Genomic DNA, 24,260 nt, shown 5'->3' with positions numbered 1-24,260 from the left:
TAAGTGTCTTGGAAGGCACACATGGTATATGAGCAGGATCTCCCTGCCCTCTGTGGGTCTCCGTCCTCACAAAGAACCCTACAGCTGTGCATGACCATAGACTTGGCTGAAAGGCTCGGGGGTCAAAAGAGAGAGGTATAAGCTCAGAATGATGTGGAAAAGGGGGAAATTCCCCTTCCCACTGTTCTTCTAGCATCCACTCCCCTACCCTCAATCAAGGGAGGAGGTGCTGCAGCGTTTAGTCAGATTTCTAGTGTGGACCAGGCTGTGTTCACTAGAGAGAGGAGTTCTCTGCTTTGAAAGGTGGACCCTCTCTGCTGCCTCCCTATTCCAAGAAGCTGGGTAGGTCAGTCAACTCTGTTCTCTTTGTGGTATCTTCCTGCTGTGTGTCTGACCAGGGGCCACCTGGCTTCCACTCTCCATCTCTGTTTCCCTGTCTCTATCTCGACAGCTCAGGGGCCCTTAGTAGGAAAGATAAGACATGATGGCAGTCACCGTTGAGCACAAGTCTCCTGCTTCCTGCACAGACATTTTGAGCACTAGCTTCCTTCATTCATTCATTAACTGAACAAATACTGTATATTAATGCATGTATGTGGAATCTAGAAAAACGGTACAGATGACCAATTTGCAGGGCAGGAATAAAGACAAAGACAGAGAGAACGGACATGTAGGCACAGGGTGTGGGAGGGGGCAGTAGGACCAATTGGGAGATGAGGATTTCATACACTGCTGCCACTGCTGCTGTTTAGTTGCTAAGTCACGTCCAACTCTTTTGCGACCCCAACGGCTATAGCCCACCAGGCTCCTCTGTCCATGGGATTCTCCAGGCAAGAATACTGGAATGGGTAGCCATTTCCTCCTCTGGGGGATTTTCCCAACCCAGGGATCGAACCCCGTCTCCTACTTAGCAGGCACATTCTTTACCATTGGAAGCCCTATACATACACTACCAAGTGTAAAACAGATAGCTAGTGGAGACCTGCTATAAAAGCTCAGGAAGCTCAACTCAGCACTCTGTGATGATCTAGATGGGTGAGATGGGTGTGGGTGGGAGGGAGGCTCAAGAGGAAGGAGCTATATGTACACATATAGCTGATTTACTTCATCATACAGCAGAAAAATAGAACATCGTAAAGCTATTTCAATAAAAAAAACAAAAAAATATTTACTAAGCCCCTCCAAATGGAGATGCTACCAGCAATAACAGCAAAAACAAATCTTTAAAAATGTTATTTTTGCCAAAATTATGGATGACATTTGATAGTTTTCTCATGTTTCTATAGGGAGTAAGTAATATTTAAAAAAATGAGTACACAAATTGGATTCATACGCACATAACAAATACATTGAAATGGAGGAGAGTCTGAATTTATGTGGGAGGAAGTGGTTGAAATCTTGGATAGTCTCTGTCTTCTAGTTTGACTTTCTCTATAGCTTTTATGGTGGGGTCTATGGAGCTCCCCACTTGGAATCATCTGGAGGGGAGGAAAGCCATATGTTAACCATCTCAACTTTCCTTTCTCTAGTCAAGGACTTGCTCAGCCCAGTGATAACTTGGCTGCCACTGTGATGCCCAAACAATTTCCCCGCCAATCACTCTGGGAGGTAAAGCCCCAGCATGGACTCCAACTTCAGAGTTCTATCTAGTGTATTACCCAACACCCTACCCTCCAAAGGACCTGAACTCTACACTGAACCTCCACTTGAGTGGTGGGAGCCCTTCTGGGCAACTTCAGTCTTATCAGGACATCATGGTGGCTAAAGAGCAGGTTTGGAGGTCAGACTATCTGGGTTCAAGTCCTGGCCCCACTACTTGTTTGTTACTTGTGACTCTTCGATCAACTGCATTATATTCCTGTACCTCAGATTCCTTATCAAAAAAGGGAAAAATAATATCTGCCACCTAGGATTTTCATGAAGAATAAATGGAACAAGATGTCTGAGGCGCTCAGCATGGTGCCATGCACACTGGGAAAGCTCAGAGATGTTTAGTCGCTGCTGTCATTATTCTTATTCCTTTATTCAGGACAATAGCCTTAACCCAAATGACAGCCCAGAGGTGAGATCTTGTGAGCCATGCACAGATTCCCCAGGGACAAGTACAGGCACCTTTCTGGGATGGCTGGAGTCACCTTGTGCCCATCTGCTGTGTCTAATTGGACATTATGGTAATGAGCTTGCCATGTCCTTCAGACACCTGGCTGCAGGTCCAGACACAGAGTCTTAGTTAGGTCAGTTTCCTGTCTGCCCCACATACTCTCCTGCCAATTTGGCCTCTGTCTGCCCTGATCTGACACAGGCCTTTATGATAAAGCTATTGTTCCTGTCTCAAGGAGATTTTTAAAATTTTTTATTGGACTATAGTTGCCTTACAGTATTGTATTAGTTTCTGCTGTACAGCAAGGTGAATCAGTCATACATATACATATAGCCACTCTTTTTTAGATTGCCTTTCCATTTAGGCCACCACAGAGCATTGAGCAGAGTTCCCTGTGCTATGCACTAGGTTCTCACTAGTTGTCTATTTTATACGCAGTGTCAATAGTGTAGATATGTCAATCCCAATCTCCCAGTTCATCCCACCCCTTTTCTGCCTCCTCGGTGTCCATACGTTTGCTCTCTACATCCATGTCTGCTTCTGCTTTGTGTACAATATAGGTTCCATTTTACCATTTTTCTAGATTCCACATATATGCATTAATGTGCAATATTCATTTTTCTCTTTCTGGCCTACTTCACTCTAATATGCTCTTATTGAAACCCTCTCTGGAGGCAGAGATGTGGAGAGGCCTCTGCAGCCCTGGTTGTTTCTAGATCCTTGTGTCTGTGATTTAGAGGTACATTCTGTATACAGAGTGGCTTTGAGAGGGACAGAAAGAATGTTTTGTAGAGTTCTAATCTGACCCTACCATGTCTGTTTAGGTAAAATCACTCCTGGGTTCTTCCTGTTTCTCTTTATTTCCCTTCTGATTCAGAAAAGAGTCACTATAGAATAGGAGTCACTATAGAATGGTCAACACAGAGCATTTTTTCCTTCCCTCTCTTAGGTCCCCAGCCTGCCCACCCACACTTCTGACTGGAAGTCCATAGTAGGTCAAGGGCTTCCAGGGAAGGCTGGACTCCTTAACAGTTCTCTGCATCCTGTTCCTTCCAACTCCTCATGGACCTCAGTTCATCAAGCATCCCTTCTGTGTCCTGCATCTCCAGTATCCCCATAGATCCTCCCCTAGAGCTGATGAGCACAAGCAGATAAGGCTGGTTCAAATCCCAGCTCCACCACTTGCCACATTAGCTACCATGTCTCAGACTAAGTTTCGTCCTCAAATGCAATGGTGATAGCACTCACCTCATGGTACTCTTAGCAGCATAAAATAAAAGGCTATATTCAGATCATACCACAAGGTTACAATAATCAAAACAGTACGGTACTGGCACAACAACAGACGTATGGATCAATGGAATAGGATAGAAAAACCAGAAATAAACCCATGCTCCAATGGTCAATTAATTTATGACAAAGGTGGTGAGAATATACACTAGAGAAAGACAGTCTCTTCAATAAGTGTTGCTGGGATAACTGAACAACTACATGTAAAATAATAAAATTAGAATATTCTCTAACATAATATATATAAATAAACTCAAAATGGATTAAAGACCTAAATGGAAGATCAGATACTATAAAACCACCCTAAAGGAAAACATAGGCAGAACACTGATGAAAATCACAGCAATATTTTTTTTGATCCATCTCCTAGAATAATGGAAACAAAAGCAAAAATAAACAAATGGGACCTAATTAAACAATTAGGTTGCACAGCAAAGGAAATCATTGACAAAACAAAAAGACATCCTACTAGATGGGGGAAAATATTTGTAAATAATATGACTGAAAAAGGTAATATCTAACACATATAAACAGTTCATACTACTTAACATAAAAAAAAAAAAAACCAAACAACTTGTTTTAAAAATGAGCAGAAGAGAGGGAGGGAACATATATATACCAATGGCTGATACATGTTGATGTATGGCAGAAACCCACACAATATTGTAAAGCAATTATCCTTCAATTAAAAATAAATAAAAATTTTTAAAAAATGAGCAGAAGAATTGAAAAAAAAAATAGATAGTAATTCAATAGATACATGCATCCCAATGGTCATAGCATCATTTCAACATAGAAGCCAGCACAGGGTCATAGAGCCTTCCAGGCCCAAGGGAAGGGGACATGGACCTAGCCTCTTGATGAAAGAAATGTCAAAGAATTTGTGGTCATACTTAATCCTCCTGACTTGATGATCTCTCTTCCTCCAGCTCCACCTTCGACTCCTTCCTCCTCCTCCTCTTTCTCAGAACTTCACCTTCAACTTTCACCTCCCCATGCCCTCATGCCTTTGCAGGTGCTAGAATGAGCTCTCTACCACTTGGCCGCCAAAGCCAATCCTTCCTTTCCACTGGCCAAGTCCACCCACTGGCTCCTTTTATCTCTGGGGGCCCCAAAGCCAGGCTGGGTGGTCTCCTTCACTGATATAGGACACAGTAAGAAGTATGTTTTTGTCCCCACCTCGGAGGGCAGGGATCCAGCCTTCAACTATAGATCGGAGTCCCTTGGTACCAGTCCAGTCCACAGCATGCCTCCAACACTGTAGGATTCAGAGAGGTGGGTGAGGCTGTATGTGCTTTTACTGAAATGGCAACTCAAGTTAATCTAGGAAAGTCTCATTTTGGGTTCCTAGGGCCCTGGCCATTTATTTAAGAGCTTTCATCTCACTGGCAGAGTCTGACACCTAACCAGTTAGAAGTCAGAACCATCTGTGTTGCTGCAAATCTGAATTGAATGATTTGACTGTATCTTTTGTAGCTGTTTCCTGTAACAATGCTTAGTCACTCTTTAATGGTCTGATATTTAATCTATGGATGGAAGATGAATTTTGATGCCTGCGGGTGTAATGGACTATTTGATGTGGTAAGAGATGGCTGCACGCAGTTTGGCTTCTCACCTTGGGTGGGCTGAGGATAAGCCTGCTATGCGTGTCCCCTCACTCCTATGTCCCATCTTCCCACATGGATCCCTGCCCCTGCACTGCCATACTCCATTGCCTCATTGGCCCCTTTCAGTCTGAACTGCTGCACCTTTAGGTTGGCCTCTGGCAGCCCAGACATTATTAGTGTATTAATATTTCCAACCATTTCACTCTGATCTGCTAAAGGGTGAGTGATTGTGTTTTTGGTGGCCTGGGCTCCTTTTCTACCACTCCAGAGGCTTCTCTCTAGTAAGATGACTTCATTTAGCTTTTTAAAGCAAAACATGCAAGAAACAAGGAAGGAAAGAAAATCAGCATGAGTGTGAGCCAAGCTTTCAGAGAGGTTCAGTGGGGGAGGGAACACCAGCAGAACTGTGTGGATAAAGGACACAGGTGAAAGAGGAAATGCATTTTAGGAGTGTTGCTGTGAACTGCATATTCTTTTCTCAAGATTTAAGAAATACAAGTAAGGTCATAACCTATATTGAAATTACTTTATGATTGTATAAAGTGCAATTTTGAGCATGGTTTCCCTTTAGGATACTGTGAACCTGGATGAGCGATGGGGGTAGTTATGACTTCCATGGAATTATGTAATAAAAATCTAATGCATGCATGCTCAGTCGTGTTTGACTCTTTGTGACCCCATGGACTGTAGCCTGCCATGCTCCTCTGTTCATGGAATTTTCTAGGGAAGAACACTGGAGTGTGTTGCCATTTCCTACTCCAGGGGATCTTCCTGACCCAGAGATGGAACCTGCATCTCCTGCACTGGCAGCAGATTTTTTAACCACTGTGCCACCTGGGAAGCCCCAAAATAAGGTGGCATAATAATCAAATGCCCAGTATCATGCAGATATTTATGGAGCCACACTGCTTCTAAAAGAACATCTGTGAAGCAGCATGATCACCATAAGGTTATATAGATAGGGAGAAAGAAAGGAAGAAAGGTAGATATGTTTTCTAGTTCTGCCTACAAAGAAGCAGACTTTCTCAGAGCCTATGATTCAAATATTTATTGCAATACGAAAGGAGACAGCTCCTTGGAAAGAAGAAAACAGTGACTGAAAATGGCAGCCCACAGTGCAGTTCTTAGCCATATCAGTTCTAAAACACAGAGCGGTCCTGGTGGAAATACGTCCAGATTCAAATAAAAAGCTATAACAACATGTCATCTGAACCATCTGGATTGTTGACCTGGTGGGATCCTGTGGCTAAACTGGGCAGATCTAGGGAAACTTCTGGCTCCAGCAGGCTTGTTCTGGCTCTGCTGTATTGCCAGCACTAGCCAGAAATACTAACAAGGGGGAGTCAGCTAGTTCTCCTGGAGCCCTGCTCTTCCTTTGGTGTCCTTCAGTCCCCAATTCTGGCTGCAAAGGATTTCCCCAGAGGAAATCTTCAAAATATGCCACTCAATTCACAGTTGTCAACAAGCACCACCATGTCCATTCCCAAAAGAGAAAAGCACCACAACCTCTCATTCAAAGCTTTCTTATTAGATTCCCTACCTGGCTATACTAAACATGTGCCTGGCCCCTCTCAGGTGTGCTTTCTCAGTCTTCATGAGGTCACTGTGGAGACTGTGCATTAACTTCATTTTATAGGAGAAGGATCAAAACCTCTGAGTACAAGGGCCATTGAACCCACAAGCCTCTCACTTGAAGCCAACTGCTGAAGGGTGGAGAGAGGAGGCAAACTCCACCCATGACCTGTGTAAATTTCATCTCACCATGCTTAAGGGGTATTGTTAACAACGTTGTTAATCAACTCTACTCAAATACAAAAAAATTGAAAAAAAAAAAAAAAACAAAAACCGAAAACCTCAGAGCAGGGCTAGGTGTTTAGATTTCTATTATATGTAATCAAGGAACACTATGTTGTTGTTTTTTCTTTAATTTGGGAGGAGGAAATTATGAAAGAGGATTTGGAAATGATGTTCTGAAAAGGGGTTTTGATATCCACTCTTCTGACAAATGCAGAGAGTGATGAAATCAAAGCAAGCAGCAGTCAGGACGTGAATCTGAAAGCGAGTGCAGAGACAGAGAAGGCTGAATGTGACGGTGTGAGCTGGAGGCAAGGCAGGACCTGCTGATCGGTGGTACTGAGGGGGAACAGGAAACTGAGGTAAAACAGAGCAGTCAAAAATGACTGCAGATTTCTGGTTTAGGCCTGGACAGCTGTGAGAGGGCAGCGATCATGACCATAATCATGTTACTTGACCCAAGGATGGGTGGAGAAAGGAAGTCCCTTTGGGAAAAATTCTTTTGGCCATAATCAGTGGTCCTTCCAGGCCTACTATGCTGTTCTTCCTGCTACCTAAGGGAAGCGATGATGAACAGGGAGCTACATATAACTGGTCTGGGCCAGAGATCAAAACAAATATACCTACCCTGCGAAATCACCTCCTCTTGGCAAGGCAAGAAGGACTTCTGAAGGCCTTCTTTTTTTTTTAAATTAATTTTCATTGGAGTATAGTTGGTTAACAATGTTGTGTTAGCTTCTGCTGCACAGCAAGGTGAATCAATTATACATATACATATGTCCACTCTTTTTAAGATTCTTTTCCCATATAGGTCATTATAAAGTATTGAGATGAGCTCCCTGTATTACACAATAGGTTCTTATTAGTTGTCTATTTTATATATAGTAGTGTGTATATGTCGGGTTTCACTTGTGGCTCAGCTGGTAAAGAATCTGGCAATGTGGGAGACCTGGGTTTGATCCCTTGGTTGGGAAGATTTCCTGGAGAAGGAAAAGGTTATCCACTCCAGTACTCTGGCCAGGAGAATTCCATGGACTGTATATAGTCCATAGGGTCGCAAAGAGTCAGACACGTGAGCGAGTCAGTCCCAATCTCCCAATTTATCCCTCATCCTGCTTACTCCCCTGGTAACCATACATTTGTTTTGGGAGCACATGGTCAACAAGGACTGTGGGAGCTCCTCCTGAAGGCTTGGGACTGGCCTGCTGAGCCAGATTGCACACATTAAAAAATAACATTTGAGGGACTTCCCCTTTGGTCCTCTTTGCAGTGAAGAGGATGCAGGTTCCATGCCTGGTCTGGAACTAAGTTCCCATATGCTGTGGAGCAACTAAGCACATCTGATGCAGCTACTGAAGCCTGCACACTCCTGAGCCGGTATCGCTACAACTAGAGACTGCAGGCCTTAATGAAGGATCCGGCACGATGCAACCAAGATCCCAAGTACCGCCACTAAGACTCAATAGGGCGAAATAACTAAAAAATAATTTAAAAACAACATTTGAGTTACTATGAGAGTCCCTTGGACTGCAAGGAGATCCAACCAGTCCATTCTGAAGGAGATCAGCCCTGGGATTTCTTTGGAAGGAATGATGCTAAAGCTGAAACTCCAGTACTTTGGCCACCTCATTGGAAGAGTTGACTCATTGGAAAAGACTCTGATGCTGGGAGGGATTGGGGGCAGGAGGAGAAGGGGACGACCGAGGATGAGATGGCTGGATGGCATCACTGACTTGATGGACGTGAGTCTGAGTGAACTCCGGGAGTTGGTGATGGACAGGGAGGCCTGGAGTGCTGCAATTCATGGGGTCGCAGAGTTGGACACGACTGGGCGACTGAACTGAACTGAACTGAATAATACAACATTGTAAGATTTTGTCAGGATAGTTTTTGTTGTTCAGTTGTTCAGTTGTGTCAGACTCTTTGAGACCCCATGTTCTGCAGCACACCATACTTCCCTGTCCTTCATCATCTCCTGGAGCTTGTTTAAATTCATGTCCATTGAGTTGGTGATACCATCCAACCATCTCCTCCTCTGTCATCCCTTTCTCCTCCTGCCCTCAATCTTTCCCAGCATCAGGGTCTTTTCAAATGAGTCAGCTCTTCACATCAGGTGGCCAAAGTATTGGAGTTTCAGCTTCAGCTTCTGCATCAGTCCTTCCAACGAATATTCAGGGTCGACTTTCGACTGGTTTCTCTTTGTAATCCAAGGGACTGTCGAGAGCCTTCCCCAACACCACAGTTCAAAGCATCAAACCTTTGGTGCTCAGCCTTCTTTATAGTCCAACACTCACATCCATACATGACTACCAGAAAAACTACACCTTTGACTAGATAGACCTTTGTTGGCAAAGTAATGTCTCTGCTTTTCAATATGCTGTTTAGGTTGGTCATAGCTTTTCTTCCAAGGAGCAAGCATCTTTTAATTTCATGGCTGCAGTCACCATCTGAAGTGATTTAGGAGTTCAAAAAAATAAAGTCTGTCACTGTCTCCTGTGTTTCCCCATCTATTTGCCATGAAGTGATGGGAGAGTTGTATCATCTGCATATCTGAAGTTACTGATATTTCTCCAGCAATCTTGATTCCAGCTTGTGCTTCATCCAGCCTGGCATTTTGCATGATGTACTCTGTGTATACGTTAAATAAGCAGGGTGACAGTATACAACCTTGTCGTGCTCCTTTCCCAATTTGGAACCCATCCATTGTTCCATGTCCAGTTCTAACTGTTGCTTCTTGACCTGCATACAGGTTTCTCAGGAAGCAGGTAAGGTGGTCTGGTATTCCTGTCTCTTTAAGAATTTTCCACAGTTTGTTGTGATCCAACAGTCAAAGGCTTAAGCATAATCAATAAAGAAGAAGTAGACATTTTTCTGGAATTCTCTTGCTTTCTTCTATGACCCAACTTATGCTGGTAGTTTGAACTCTGGTTCTTCTGCGTCTTCTAAATTCAACTTGAACATCTGGAAGTTTTCGATTCATGTACTGTTGAAGCCTGGCTTGCAGAATTTTGAGCATTACTTTGCTAGTGTGTGAGATGAGTGCAATTGTGTGGTAGTTTGAACATTCTTTGGCCTTGTCTTTCTTTGAGACTGGAATTAAAACTGACCTTTTCCAGTTCCATGGTCACTGTTGAGTTTTCCAAATTTCCTGGCATATTGAGTGCAGCACTTTCACACCATCATCTTTTAGGATTTGAAATAGCTCAGTTGGAATTCCATCATCTCCACTAGCTTTGTTAACAGTGAAGCTTCCTAAGACCCACTTGACTTTGCACTCCAGGATGTCTGGCTCTAGGTGAGTGATCACATCATTGTGGTTACCTGAGTCATTATATTGAGTTAGACAAGGTTGTGGCCCATGTGATTAAATTGGCTAGTTTTCTGTGATTGTGGTTCCCTGTCTGATGAAGGATAAGAGGCTTATGGAATGTGACAGTTCTGATGGGCAGGGCCATAGTCAGTAAATCTTTAATCCAATTTTCTGTTGATGGGTGGAGCTGTGTTCCCTTCCTGCTATTCAAGTAAGTAAGTAAGTTCAGTCCCTCAGTCATGACTTTTTGCAACCCCATGAATCGCAGCACGCCAGGCCTCCCTGTCCATCACCAACTCCCAGAGTTCACTCAGACTCACGTCCATCAAGTCAGTGATGCCATCTAGCCATCTCATCCCCTGTTGTCCCCTTCTCCTCCTGCCCCCAATCCCTCCCAGCATCAGAGTCTTTTCCAATGAGTCAACTCTTCACATGAGGTGGCCAAAGTACTGGAGTTTCAGCTTCAGCATTATTCCTTCCAAAGAACACCCAGGACTGATCTCCTTTAGAACGGACAGGTTGGATCTCCTTGCAGTCCAAGGGACTCTCAAGAATCTTCTCCAACACCACAGTTCAAAAGCATCAATTCTTTGGCACTCAGCCTTCTTCACAGTCCAACTCACATCCATACATGACCAGTGGAAAAACCATAGCCTTGACTAGACGGACCTATGTCGGCAAAGTAATGTCTCTGCTTTTGAATATGCTATCTAGGTTGGTCATAACTTTCCTTCCAAGGAGTAAGCGTCTTTTAATTTCATGGCTGCAGTCACCATCTGCTGTGATTTTGGAGCCCCCCAAAATAAAGTCTGACACTGTTTCCACTCTTTCCCCATCTATTTCCCATGAAGTGATGGGACCAGATGCCATGATCTTCGTTTCCTGAATGTTGAGTTTTAAGCCAACTTTTTCACTCTCCTCTTTTACTTTCATCTAGAGGCTTTTTAGTTCCTCTTCACTTTCTGCCATAAGGGTGGTGTCATCTGCATATCTGAGGCTATTGATACTTCTCCTGGCAATCTTGATTCCAGCTTGTGCTTCATCCAGCTCAGCATTTTGCATGATGTACTCTGCATATAAGTTAAATAAGCAGGGTGACAATATACAGCCTTGACATCCTCCTTTTCCTATTTGGAACCAGTCTGTTGTTCCATGTCCGGTTCTAACTGTTGCTTCCTGACCTGCATACAGATTTCTCAAGAGGCAGGTCAGGTGGTCTGGTGTTCCCATCTCTTTCAGAATTTTCCACAGTTTCTCGTGATCCACACAGTCAAAGGCTTTGGCAGAGTCAATAAAGCAGAAATAGATGTTTTTCTGGAACTCTCTTGCTTTTTCCATGATCCAGCAGATGTTGGCAATTTGATCTCTGGTTTTTCTGCCTTTTCTAAAACCAGCTTGAACATCTGGAAGTTCACAGTACACATACTGCTGAAGCCTGGCTTGGAGAATTTTGAGCATTACTTTATTAGCGTGTGAGATGAGTGCAATTGTGTGGTAGTTTAAGCATTCTTTGGCATTGCCTTTCTTTGGGATTGGAATGAACACTGACCTTTTCCAGTCCTGTGGCCACTGCTGAGTTTTCCAAATGTGCTAGCATATTGAGTGTAGCACTTTCACAGCATCATCTTTCAGGATTTGAAATAGCTTAACTGGAATTCCATCACTTCCACTAGCTTTGTTCGTAGTGATGCTTTCTAAGGCCCACTTGACTTCACATTCCAGGATGTCTGGCTCTAGGTGAGTGATCACACCATCATGATTATCTGGGTCATGAAGATCTTTTTTGTACAGTTCTTCTGTGTATTCTTGCCACCTCTTCTTAATATCTTCTGCTTCTGTTAGGTCCATACCATTTCTGTCCTTTATCGAGCCTTCATCTTTGCATGAAATGTTCCGGTGGTATCTCTAATTTTCTTGAAGAGATCTCTACTCTTTCCCATACTGTTGTTTTCCTCTATTTCTTTGCACTGATCGCTGAAGAAGGCTTTCTTATCTCTCCTTACTATTCTTTGGAACTCTGCATTCAGATACTTATGTCTTTCCTTTTCTCCTTTGCTTTTCGCTTCTCTTCTTTTCACAGCTATTTGTAAGGCTTCCCCAGACAGCCATTTTGCTTTTTTGCATTTCTTTTCCATGGGGATGGTCTTGATCCCTGTCTCCTGTACAATGTCACAAACCTCATTCCATAGTTCATCAGGCACTCTATCTATCAGATCTAGGTCCTGAAATCTATTTCTCACTTCCACTGTATAATCATAAGGGATTTGATTTAGATCATCATTATATACAGTATAACTTTTTTATAGTTCTTCTGTGTATTCTTGCCACCTCTTCTTAATATCTTCTGCTTCTCTTAGGTCCATACTGTTTCTCTCCTTCATTGAGCTCATCTTTCATGAAATATTCCCTTGGTATTTCTAATTTTCTTGAAGAGATCTCTAGTATTTCCCATTTTATTGTTTTCCTCTATTTCTTTGCACTGATCAGTGAGGAAGGCTTTCTTTTCTCTCCTTGCTATTCTTTGGAACTCTGCATTCAGATGGGTGCGTCTTTCCTTTTCTCCTTTGCCTTTTGCTTCTCTTCTTTTCTCAGCTATTTGTAAGACCTCCTCAGACAGCCATTTTGCCTTTTTCCATTTCTTCTTCTTGCGGATGGTTCTGATCACTGCCTCCTGTACAATGTTATGAACCTCCGTCCATAGTTCTTCAGGCACTCTGTCTATCAGATCTAATCCCTTGAATCCATTTGTCACTTCTACTGTATACTCGGAAGTGATTTGATTTAGGTCTTACCTAAATTCTTCCATTTAAGCCTGACTTTTGCAATAAGGAGTTCATGATCTGAGCCATAGGATAGGTAAAGCTAAAATTTCACTAACTCTGTCAGTGCTAAAATTTGCATCTTTTTAGTTCTCATAATACAACAACTATTACTATCGTCACACAGCTAGGTGCCCTCTAGGAATAAATTATGTCACAGATTAGGAAAGAAGTCAGGAGTTATTTTCTTTTGTACTTTATCATGAATTTAACTCCTTGGAGAGTACAGAAAATATGTGTTTTGAACATTTCTAATTTATTAGTACTTTAAAAATCTGATTTAATCAGGTCTTCAGAAAAAACCACATAAATCAATGTTGTTGTTTAGTCAGTCAACCATGTTTGATTTTTTAGTGACCCAAGAACTGTAGCCCACAAGACTTCATGGGATTTCCCAGGCAAAAATACTGGCATGGGTTGCACTTTCCTCCTCCAGGGAAATCTTCCTGACCCAGGGGTCAAACCCAAGTCTCCTTCATGGCAGGCAGATTCTTTTCTTTACCACTGAGCCACCAGGGAAGCCCTATGTAATAGCAATTAGCTACTTTTAAACTGAATCATAACTCCAAAAGACGTATTATTAAAATAGATTCCAGGTAATCAGTGATATACCTACACTCTCATAAAAGTAAACACTACAAGAATATACAATGGAGTAAAGACAATCTCTTTAACAAGTGGTGCTGGGAAAACTGGTCAACCACTTGTAAAAGAATGAAACTAGATCACTTTCTAACACCATACACAAAAATAAACTCAAAATGGATTAAAGATCTAAATGTAAGACCAGAAACTATAAAACTCCTAGAGGAGAACATAGGCAAAACACTCTCCGACATAAATCACAGCAGGATCCTCTATGATCCACCTCCCAGAATTCTGGAAATAAAAACAAAAATAAACAAATGGGATCTAATTAAAATTAAAAGCTTCTGCACAACAAAGGAAAATATGAGCAAGGTGAAAAGACAGCCTTCTGAATGGGAGAAAATAATAGCAAATGAAGCAACTGACAAACAACTAATCTCAAAAACATACAAGCAACTTATGCAGCTCAATTCCAGAAAAATAAACGACCCAATCAAAAAATGGGCCAGAAGTAAATAGACATTTCTCCAAAGAAGACATACAGATGGCTAACAAACACATGAAAAGATGCTCAACATCACTCATTATTAGAGAAATGCAAATCAAAACCACAATGAGGTACCACTTCACAGCAGTCAGAATGGCTGCAATCCAAAAGTCTGCAAGCAATAAATGCTGGAGAGGGTGTGGAGAAAAGGGAACCCTCCTACACTGTTGGTGGGAATGCAAACTAGTACAGCCACTATGGAGAACAGTGTGGAGATTCCTTAAAAAATTGCAAATAGAACTACCTTATGACCCAGCAATCCCACTGTTGGGCATACACACCGAGGAAACCAGAATTGAAAGAGACACATGTACCCCAATGTTCATCGCAGCACTGTTTATAATAGCCAGGACATGGAAACAACCTAGATGTCCATCAGCAGATGAATGGATAAGAAAGCTGTGGTACATATACACAATGGAGTATTACTCAGCCGTTAAAAAGAATTCATTTGAATCAGTTCTGATGAGATGGATGAAACTGGAGCCGATTATACAGAGTGAAGTAAGCCAGAAAGAAAGATACCAATACAGTATACTAACACATATATATGGAATTTAGAAAGATGGCAATGACGACCCTGTATGCAAGACAGCAAAAAAGACACAGATGTGTATAACGGACTTTTGGACTCAGAGGGAGAGGGAGAGGGTGGGATGATTTGGGAGAATGGCATTGTAACATGTATACTATCATGTAAGAATCAAATCACCAGTCTATGTCTGATGCAGGATACAGCATGCTTGGGGCTGGTGCATGGGGATGACCCAGAGAGATGTTATGGGGAGGGAAGTGGGAGGGGGGTGCATGTTTGGGAATGCATGTACACCCATGGTGGATTCATGTCAATGTATGACAAAACCAATACAGTATTGTAAAAAGACAAAACAAAACAAAACAAAATAAACACTGTGGATCCAAAAAAAAAAAAAAAAAAAGTAAACAATAAAAGAAAAAAATTAAGAGAAAAATGGACAAAACAAAGCTTTGTTATTTCATTATTCTAATTTAATTTCAGGTAAAATGCCCTTCTGTTATACTTCAAGATTTAAAATCTAGCCAATTTCCAAATTTATAAAATTATTTTTATTTTAGGAAGCAATAATTTGCCAAAGAGATTAATGTGTTTATTGCTACTTAGAGACTTCAAAGAGTCTTATTTTTGATTTGTAACAAAAACTTCTCTATCCTTCTGGATAATGGCTTGGGATTCTGCATTTTTATATGGCCTGGATTCTGTATTTTTATATTATAGCAAGATTTTTGACTTGCATATGCTTTGATAGCCATATTAGAACATTTTGTACATCCAATCTCTTTCCTGTTCCTTAATTTGGCACTTGTTCTATAAAACAATTTTGAAAATGCAAATTACTTTACATTAAAAATATAAATTCTTATGGCATATTTTACAGAGTCTTAATGCACTGACTCCTAAAGCTATAATTTATTATTACATTTTAATTTATCTGATTTATGTGTGTGCCCTGAGTCAATATTCCAATTATTTGCAAACTCAATTAAGCTTTGTCTTGATAAATTTTTACTTTTTGACAAATTATGCTATACTTGTGCAGAAAACTACATTCCTAGTATACTGTTCATTCATATGATATATTTGCAAAATGGAAATTTATCCATTTTCCAAAAAGACTGAGATATTGTCAGTCCAGGAGGTATACTGGGAAGTGAGATCTTTCCAAGTTTGTACTTGAAAAAAATGTCAGTTTTCTAAAGTGCTCAACTTTTAATTATTTTGAATATGACATGGTAAGTCATATATTTATTCCAGGACATTACAACTTCATCAAGTTTGAATACACTTTCACTCAGTGATAACAATATTTCATATATTTTATAGAGATGATTTTATTTAAAGTGTATCTTTGTACAACTGATGAAGACAATTATGTTGAATAGTTTGTTATTTGAACTGAACATGGAGCAAATGTTCTGTGTCACAGAAATCTTGAAGAATTGCTTTGAAAGGAATGACAACTGTACTAAATTAATTCACACACAAATCCCCCCTTTTCACATTGGTTCATGCAGAATGAAGACACAGTCATGAGATTTCATGTATCCTGAGATTTCATGTATCCTTAACACTTATTTTCTTGACTCTAAAAAGATAACAAATTGCAAGTTGTGTTCATGTCTGATACTACATTTAGATCTTAAATTATGTCTTATTTGTCATTTAGTTAAAATTCAAAAGAAGAAAATGGGTGTGTCATAAGGAAGGACTCTTCCACCAAACCTCCAGTGTAGACTAGGACCGTACAGTCAGTGACTGTGTCTAACATTTATTGTATGACACATTTCTAAGAGAAGGCAACGCAGCACAGCAAAGAACAAAAGCAGCTGCTTTCTGCTTCATCCCGAGCAACAGGAATGGGAAAAGTACTCACGTTCTACAAAGTAAGAGCTGGCATCAATCTTCCAGATGATCTGGCCCCGATGAGAGCCATTGACTCCACGGTTCTTATAGTCCAGGAAGTTTTCCGACAAGACCTCATCTATATTCCCAGGAAAGGGAGAAAGCAGAGTAGAGAAACATGTTAGCTAACAGAATTTTTATAAAAAAAATAAAAGAGCAAAAGATATTAATGCCACCTCCAGCTCAACAGAAGAAAAAGCACCTGGAGTTACAGAAACAGAGAGTAAGAGGTGTTCTCAGGTGCCATCTGGATCAGCCCCTTTTTAATCCAGAAATCTCCTTCCTACCCCTCAGCACTCCCAGCAAGTGATCATCTGTGCTCTTGCTCAGTCGCTGAGTCATGTCCAATTCTTTGAGACCGCATGGACTATAGCCCACCAGCCTCCTGTGTCCACAGTATTTTCCAGGTAAGTGGAAAATACTGAAGTGGGTTGCCATTTCCTACTCCACTTCCTCTTGGATCTTTGTGACCCAAGGATCGAATCCGTGTCTCTGACATTGGCAGGCAGGTTCTTTGTCACATCTGGCTGGTTCTTGAACACTCTAGAAACAGAGAAATCATTGCTTCTCTGGCAGTTCATTTCCCTTTTGAATAGCTCTTCCATGCGTAGAATCTCAGTGCAAAAATCTTCCTCCTAATGCTGTCATTAACTGGCCCCATTTGGGTTTGAGAATGAGGCATAAAGAAGACATCTGAGCACACTTTTTATCTGGGGCCCAGTTCCCATGGGCTCAACCTTTTATCATCTCTTCTCCAATCTGGATACCCATCATCATCCAATACTTGGGACCCACCCATGAATTTATCCATCCATCCATCCATCCATCCTTCATGCACTCATGTATTCATCTGTTCATTCAACAGATACTTATTGAGATCCACCCATCTGCCATGCTGGGAAAGTGCAGGGGCCATGGTGTTGAGCAAAACCTTTCTGAACTAAAACTTGCAAACAATTGAAGACACAGATTTTACACTGAGCAAAGAAATAAATGCATTATTACAACTTGCAACAGGGGAGGGGAAGGAAAAGAACAGAGTGCTCTGACAAGAAGCTACAGGAAGGGAGGGCAACAGGAGGCTGAAGGAGAGATGAGGGATGAGAAAGAGTCACCAGGGTAGAGATGGAGGATGGAGTAAGGTCTCCATGTGGTGTCCAAGCCTGGAGCAGGGCAGAGTCTGCTCGTGGAAGCACTGAGAGGAGCTGAGGGTGGGGGCAGAGGCTGTGCTCTTTTTTCCTCCTGCCCTTCCTCTGATGTCATATTGTAACCCATCAATGTCTTTCTTAAAGCTGGTGTCCAGAGAGCAAGGCAGCATCCTTGGAGAGGACAGATCCATAAAGACGTAACCAACTGCTTCTTCCTTGGTTCCAGACATTATGTTCTCAGCACAAAAGCAGTGATATGAATTTTACCTTAATCTTCTATGGGGCCCTTGCAGTTTCCACTTTACCGGAAAGTAACCATCCAAGCTAAATACATCTGAAGCTGTGAGAAATCCATGTTTTGAGACTCCAAATCCATCACAGTGGCTGGGGAAACAACGAGAACTCGGGGGCTTCTGAGAGCAGACCCAGAGCTCAGATTCTGCAGCGAGGAGCTAGGTCATGGTGGTCCTTTTGGCAACTGAGGTTCACTCTGTGCATCTGGCCAGAATCGGGAAACAGGGATGAAGTGAAAAGAGAGAGAACTTGTGGCTAAGGGACCCAGCTCCAAGGACTTATGTGTCATTTACCAATAGTGTCATTTCTACAGCTGCAGGTCCTCATCTACCAGGGGGCAGGTGATAACCGGGGCCTCGCTGGGGAGGATTACATGAGATCACCAGTAAACATGCTTGTGACCTGCTAAGTCGACTGCACACTTTCAGCCGCCTCTTCCTTGGCAAAGACAATCAGAAAGAGCAGCATCATCTCTGCCTCATTAATATCAGGAACTGTTTGTATCTCTTGGAAAATCACTTGTTTGCAAAATTTGTCTGTCTTTGTAATCACAGTGTATGCTCACAGCCCTGTTTGGGTTACTAAGATGATTGCATAATATGTCTTTTATGGTAATTGTCTCATTTCAGCCAAAAAAAAAAAAAAAGGCATAATATTTCCCTAGTTCCCTGGGTCTTCAGTACCTGGGCAGAATTTGCCTCATTAAAAAAAAAAAAAAAAGAATTTGCCTCATTGTGGCAGTTCTCCAAGGAGAGGTATTTTCCTGAATTTATCCACTCTGATCACCAGAATAGTCACTTTAATAGTCATGGTCAGGTATCCACATAGAATAACACCTAGAAAGGGAGTATTCCTTCATGCAGTAGGTAAATGTGTATTGAGTATTTGCTCCACTTACCATGCTACACCCTGGGGATATACTGCTGAACAAGACAGAGCCTATGTTCTCAGGAAGTTCCTAATAGATTTGAGGAATTTTTTTTTTTTTCAAGAACACAGGCAATTTCTTTAGAAGGCCGTGGGTATAAGAATGGGCTAAATATCGAACCACAAGCGAACAAATGATAAAAGGATGCGGGTGAGTAGGTGGGAAAATCAGAAAAGGCTGCAGAGGATAACACACATTTTAAAGAGACAAAGATACATTCCATTGTACAGGTTAAACACATATTAAGAGATTGCCAGTTGATCCTGATGAGCATCCCATTCCCTTACAGTAACTGTAACACTTCATAGCAAGTATTACACAAGAGAACAGAATAGTCTGTATCCTTTTCCAGACCATCTGTGCTGAATGGTCAGCTCCCTTCCCCGAGGTATGTACTGCCAACTGTTAGAAGTTACTAGTCTTTGCTTGGGAATCCAGGTGTACTGTCAGGATCAGATGCAGGAAAACAGAATCAGACCAGATGTTTTATGCAGTAAAGGATTTAATGCAGAGAATTAGGTATTAGAAAGATGGACTCAAGGCACAGCCGCAGCAACTGCCTCTCCACCTGCAATGAGAGTGACCATCCAGTGGCAAGCTGAGTAGGTTATTGTCACTAATACATGGCTGCCTGCTGACACCCAGGAAGTGAGTGTGGGGATGCTAGGGCACTGTGACAGAAAAGCTTAATTTCTCAGAGCCATGCTTGTGGCAGCCACAGACTTAACATCAGGAGGAACCACCCAGCTCACTTTTGCCTTCCCAAAGATGCACAGGTGCATCTAAATGAAGGGAGAAATTTGCACCTGGAAAATGGTTGCACAGGAGTCTGGGGAATGTAACTGTTAGGGACCAGAGTCTACACTACAGGAAGGCACTGGAGAAGAGAAGAGGACTGGGAAGGTGGAGCCCAAGCCATGCCTTCCACCACACTGAGGAATGGCAGGCCCCCTGGTTTCCTGCAACCAACCCAGGTTCTTTCTCTGCATCCTTCATTGGGGTGCAAGTCTTTGTGGAAGAAGCACAAGTTGGAATCAAGATTGCCAGGAGAAATATCTATAACTTCAGGTATGCAGATGACACCACCCTTATGACAGAAAGTGAAGAGGAGTTGAAGAGCCTCTTGATGAAAGTGAAAGAGGAGAGTGAAAAAGTTGGCTTAAAGCTCAACATTCAGAAAACGAAGATCATGGCATCTGGTCCTATCACTTCATGGGAAGTAGATGGGGAAACAGTGGAAACAGTGTCAGACTTTATTTTTGGGGGTTCCAAAATTACTGCAGATGGTTATTTGATTACTGGGATATCTACAGCCACCTTGAGGCAAGTATTTAGACCATTACTAGCTACATGAGCTTCAGTTCAGTTCAGTCGCTCAGTTGTGTCCAACTCTTTGCGACCCCATGAATCGCAGCACTCCAGGCCTCCCTGTCCATCACCATCTCCCGGAGTTCACTCAAGCTCATGTCCATCAAGTCGGTGATGCCATCCAGCCATCTCATCCTCTGTCGTCCCCTTCTCCTCCTGCCCCCAATCCATCCCAGCATCTGGGTCTTTTCCAACGAGTCAACTCTTTACATGGGGTGGCCAAAGTATTGGAGTTTCAGCTTCACATCAGTCCTGATGGACACCCAGGACTGATCTCCTTTAGAATGGACTGGTTGGATCTCCTTGCAGTCCAAGGGACTCTCAGGAGTCTTCTCCAACACCACAGTTCAAAAGCATCAATTCTTCGATGCTCAGCTTTCTTCACAGTTCAACTTTCACATCCATACATGACCACTGAAAAACCATAGCCTTGACTAGATGGACCTTTGTTGGCAAAGTAATGTCTCTGCTTTTGAATAGGCTATTTAGGTAGGCCATAACTTTCCTTCCAAGGAGTAAGCAACTTTTAATTTCATGGCTGAAATCACCATCTACAGTGATTTTGGAGCCCCCCAAAATAACGTCTGACACTGTTTCCACTGTTTCCCCATCTACTTCCCATGAAGTGATAGGACCAGATGCCATGATCTTCGTTTTCTGAATGTTGAGCTTTAAGCCAACTTTTTCACTCTCCTCTTTCACTTTCATCAAGAGGCTTTTTAGTTCCTCTTCACTTTCTGCCATAAGGGTGGTGTCATCTGCATATCTGAGGTTATTCATATTTCTCCTGGCAATCTTGATTCCAACTTGTGCTTCTTCCAGCCCTGCGTTTCTCATGATGTACTCTGCATATAAGTTAAATAAGCAGGGTGACAATATACAGCCTTGATGTACTCCTTTTCCTACTTGGAACCAGTCTGTGGTTCCATGTCCAGTTCTAACTGTTGCTTCCTGACCTGCATATAGGTTTCTCAGGAGGCAGGTCATGTGGTCTGGTATTCCCATCTCTTTCAGAATTTTCCACAGTTTAGAAAACCGCTAGACCATTCAGGTATGACCTAAATCAAATCCCTTATGATTATACAGTGGAAGTGAGAAATAGATTTAAGGGACTAGATCCGATAGAGTGCCTGATGAACTATGGACGGAGGTTCATGACATTGTACAGGAGCAAGGATCAAGACCATCCCCATGGAAAAGAAATGCAAAAAAGCAAAATGGCTGTCTGGGGAGGCCTTACAAATAGCTGTGAAAAGAAGAGATGTGAAAAGCAAAGGAGAAAAGGAAAGATATAAGCATCTGAATGCAGAGTTCTGAAGAATAGCAAGGAGAGATAAGAAAGTCTTCCTCAGCAATCAATGCAAAGAAATAGAGGAAAACAACAGAATGGAAAAGACTAGAGATCTCTTCAAGAAAATTAGAGATACCAAGGGGACATTTCATGCAAAGATGGGCTTGATAAAGGACAGAAATGGTATGGACCTAACAGAAGCAGAAGATATTAAGAAGAGGTGGCAAGAATACACAGGAGAACTCTACAAAAAAGATCTTCACGACCCAGATAATCATGATGGTGTGATCACTCACCTAGAGTCAGACATCCTGGAATGTGAAGTCAAGTGGGCCTTAGAAAGCATCACTGTGAACAAAGCTAGTGGAGGTGATGGAATTCCAGTTGAGCTATTTCAAATCCTGAAAGATGATGCTGTGAAAGTGCTGCACTCAATATCCCAGCAAATTTGGAAAACTCAGCAGTGGCCACAGGACTGGAAAAGGTCAGTTTTCATTCCAATCCCAAAGAAAGGCAATGCCAAAGAATGCTCAAACTACCGCACAATTGCACTCATCTCACACGCTAGTAAAGCAATGCTCAAAATTCTCCAAGCTAGGCTTCAGCAATATGTGAACCATGAACTTCCAGATGTTCAAGCTGGTTAGAAAAGGCAGAGAAACCAGAGATCAAATTTCCAACATCCACTGGATCATCGAAAAAGCAAGAGAGTTCCAGGAAAACATCTATTTCTGCTTTATTGACTATGCCAAAGCTTTTGACTTTGTGGATCACGTGAGCTTAGGTATTATATTTAATCCCTCTGTGTCCTTGCTTCCTCACTATAAAAGGGGGATAATATTAATTCCAACCTCAAAATCCGTTGTGAGGAATAAATGAGCTAACAGAGGTAATGGTCTAAGAACAGTGTCAGGCATCTACCAAGCAGCTTTTTTTATTTATAGTCTGGGCTAAAAAAAAAGCCCTTTATGGCAAAGTTCCATGATACTTAATGAGCAAAACCATTAATAATAGTCTGAAACATTAGCTTAGGCTAGTTCTATTAAAAATTTTCTCATCACTCATTTTGTACAAAACATATAGAGGTATATCAGGTTTCTCAAAAAAAAAGACTGCATTTGCTAGTTGATACTTATTTCTTCTAGTATGAAGCATCATACCTCCTGCTCCACAATTTATTACAGAAAAAAGACCCTTGCAAGTTATTAAAATTTTCAATCAGAAAGTTCCAGTGAAGCTCACAGAAAGAAGGCTTGGGGCTGGTGCATGGGGATGATCCAGAGAGATGATATGGGGTGGGAGGTAGGAGCGGGGTTCAGGATTGGGAACTCTTGTACACCTGTGGCTGATTCATGTCAATGTATGGCAAAACCAATACAGTATTGTAAAGCAAAATAAAGTAAAAATAAAAATTTTAAAAAAAAAGAAACAAGGACTGCATTTCTCTTCAAAATGCTTTGTCTTCCAAATGAAAACTGTAGCTATGCTCCCAACATTCTAATCTATAAAAGAAGAGTATATTATTGCTGTTGAGAACAGAATGGGCAAGAGAGCACGGAATAAAGGGAAGTTGATCCACTACCTAAGTCTACCAGAAAAAATACAGAGTAGCTTCCATTTCCCCGAAGAACTCACGCCTTCTGGTAACCAACCTTGGAAAGGTCTCCAAGGTCCTCCCACTATCACTAGACTATGGGTTTACTAAATAGTTGGCCAGGAGATCTGGGGAGACTCTAGTTGCCTCCCGCGCTACTAAGCGAAGATTGTAGTTCTCTCGTTCTCTTGTTCCAGGAAGGGAATCTGGGGATAAAGGATGGGGGAGGCCCTAAAAATAAATGCCACTCATTTTTTCTATAGCTTTTCCCTCAGATTGTTTCTTTAAAACAGGATTCTAACTGGTTGTACCAAAACTGGGAAACATAGCTTCAACTCTTTTTTTTTTTTTTTTTTGGCTGTGCCTTTGGTATGTGGAATCTTAGTTCCTCAACCATGGATTGAACCCATGCTCCCTGCATTGGAAGCACAGAGTCTTGACCAGAGAAGTCCCCCCTTTAGCTCTTCTATATTCTAATAGATTGCCTGCTATAAAAAAACTTAAAATATAAAGAATATAGAAAGAAAAACTTAAGAAATAAAACTCTATAAAAGAAAAAGTGCTTCAAGAGCTGATGTCCATTGGAAGCATTCCGGGAGTTTCTGTGTGCAGACGTCTAGTCAAAAAGACAATTTTGGCTTTCATCTTAAAACTTTACATTTTAAGGCTCAACACATTAAATTTTTCTTAAGGGCAAGGACTGGGTTTCCGTATTTATTCTATAGCTTCCTATAACTGCTATTGTTTGGTTTTCCACAGTGGAATATCTCACAGACAAACATTGAAAACAAGAAAGGGTTTCTTACTCAAGAAATATAAAAAATGTTGCTGCTGCTGCTGCTGCTGCTAAGTTGCTTCAGTCGTGTCTGACTCTGTGTGACCCCACAGATGGCAGCCCACCAGGCTCCCCCATCCCTGGGATTCTCCAGGCAAGAACACTGGAGTAGGTTGCCATGTCCTTCTCCAATGCATGAAAGTGCAAAGTGTAAGTGAAGTCGCTCAGTCGTGCCCGACTCTTTGCGACCCCATGGACTGCAGCTCACCAGGCTCCTCTGTCCATGGGATTTTCCAGGCAAGAGTACTGGAGTGGGTTGCCATGTCCTTCTCCAATGCATGAAAGAGCAAAGTGAAAGTGAAGTCG

General features: G+C 41.9%; 1 protein-coding gene across 2 annotated transcripts in view; it reads right to left on the bottom strand.

Annotated features, from left to right (window-relative positions):
- The window catches only part of HECW1 (HECT, C2 and WW domain containing E3 ubiquitin protein ligase 1), a 319,356-nt gene that overhangs the window by 229,876 nt on the left and 65,220 nt on the right, over nt 1–24,260 (bottom strand). For both annotated transcript variants that reach the window (XM_018047001.1, XM_018047002.1), the window contains exon 3: nt 16,468–16,575. In XM_018047001.1, coding sequence (XP_017902490.1) covers nt 16,468–16,575 — 108 coding nt within the window. The remainder of the gene's footprint in view (nt 1–16,467; nt 16,576–24,260) is intronic.

Source organism: Capra hircus, chromosome 4 (assembly GCF_001704415.2).
Source record: "Capra hircus breed San Clemente chromosome 4, ASM170441v1, whole genome shotgun sequence".
Lineage (NCBI taxonomy): Eukaryota > Metazoa > Chordata > Mammalia > Artiodactyla > Bovidae > Capra > Capra hircus.
The sequence above is the reverse complement of the archived record's forward strand: the minus strand, read 5'-3'. Positions and strand labels throughout refer to the sequence as shown.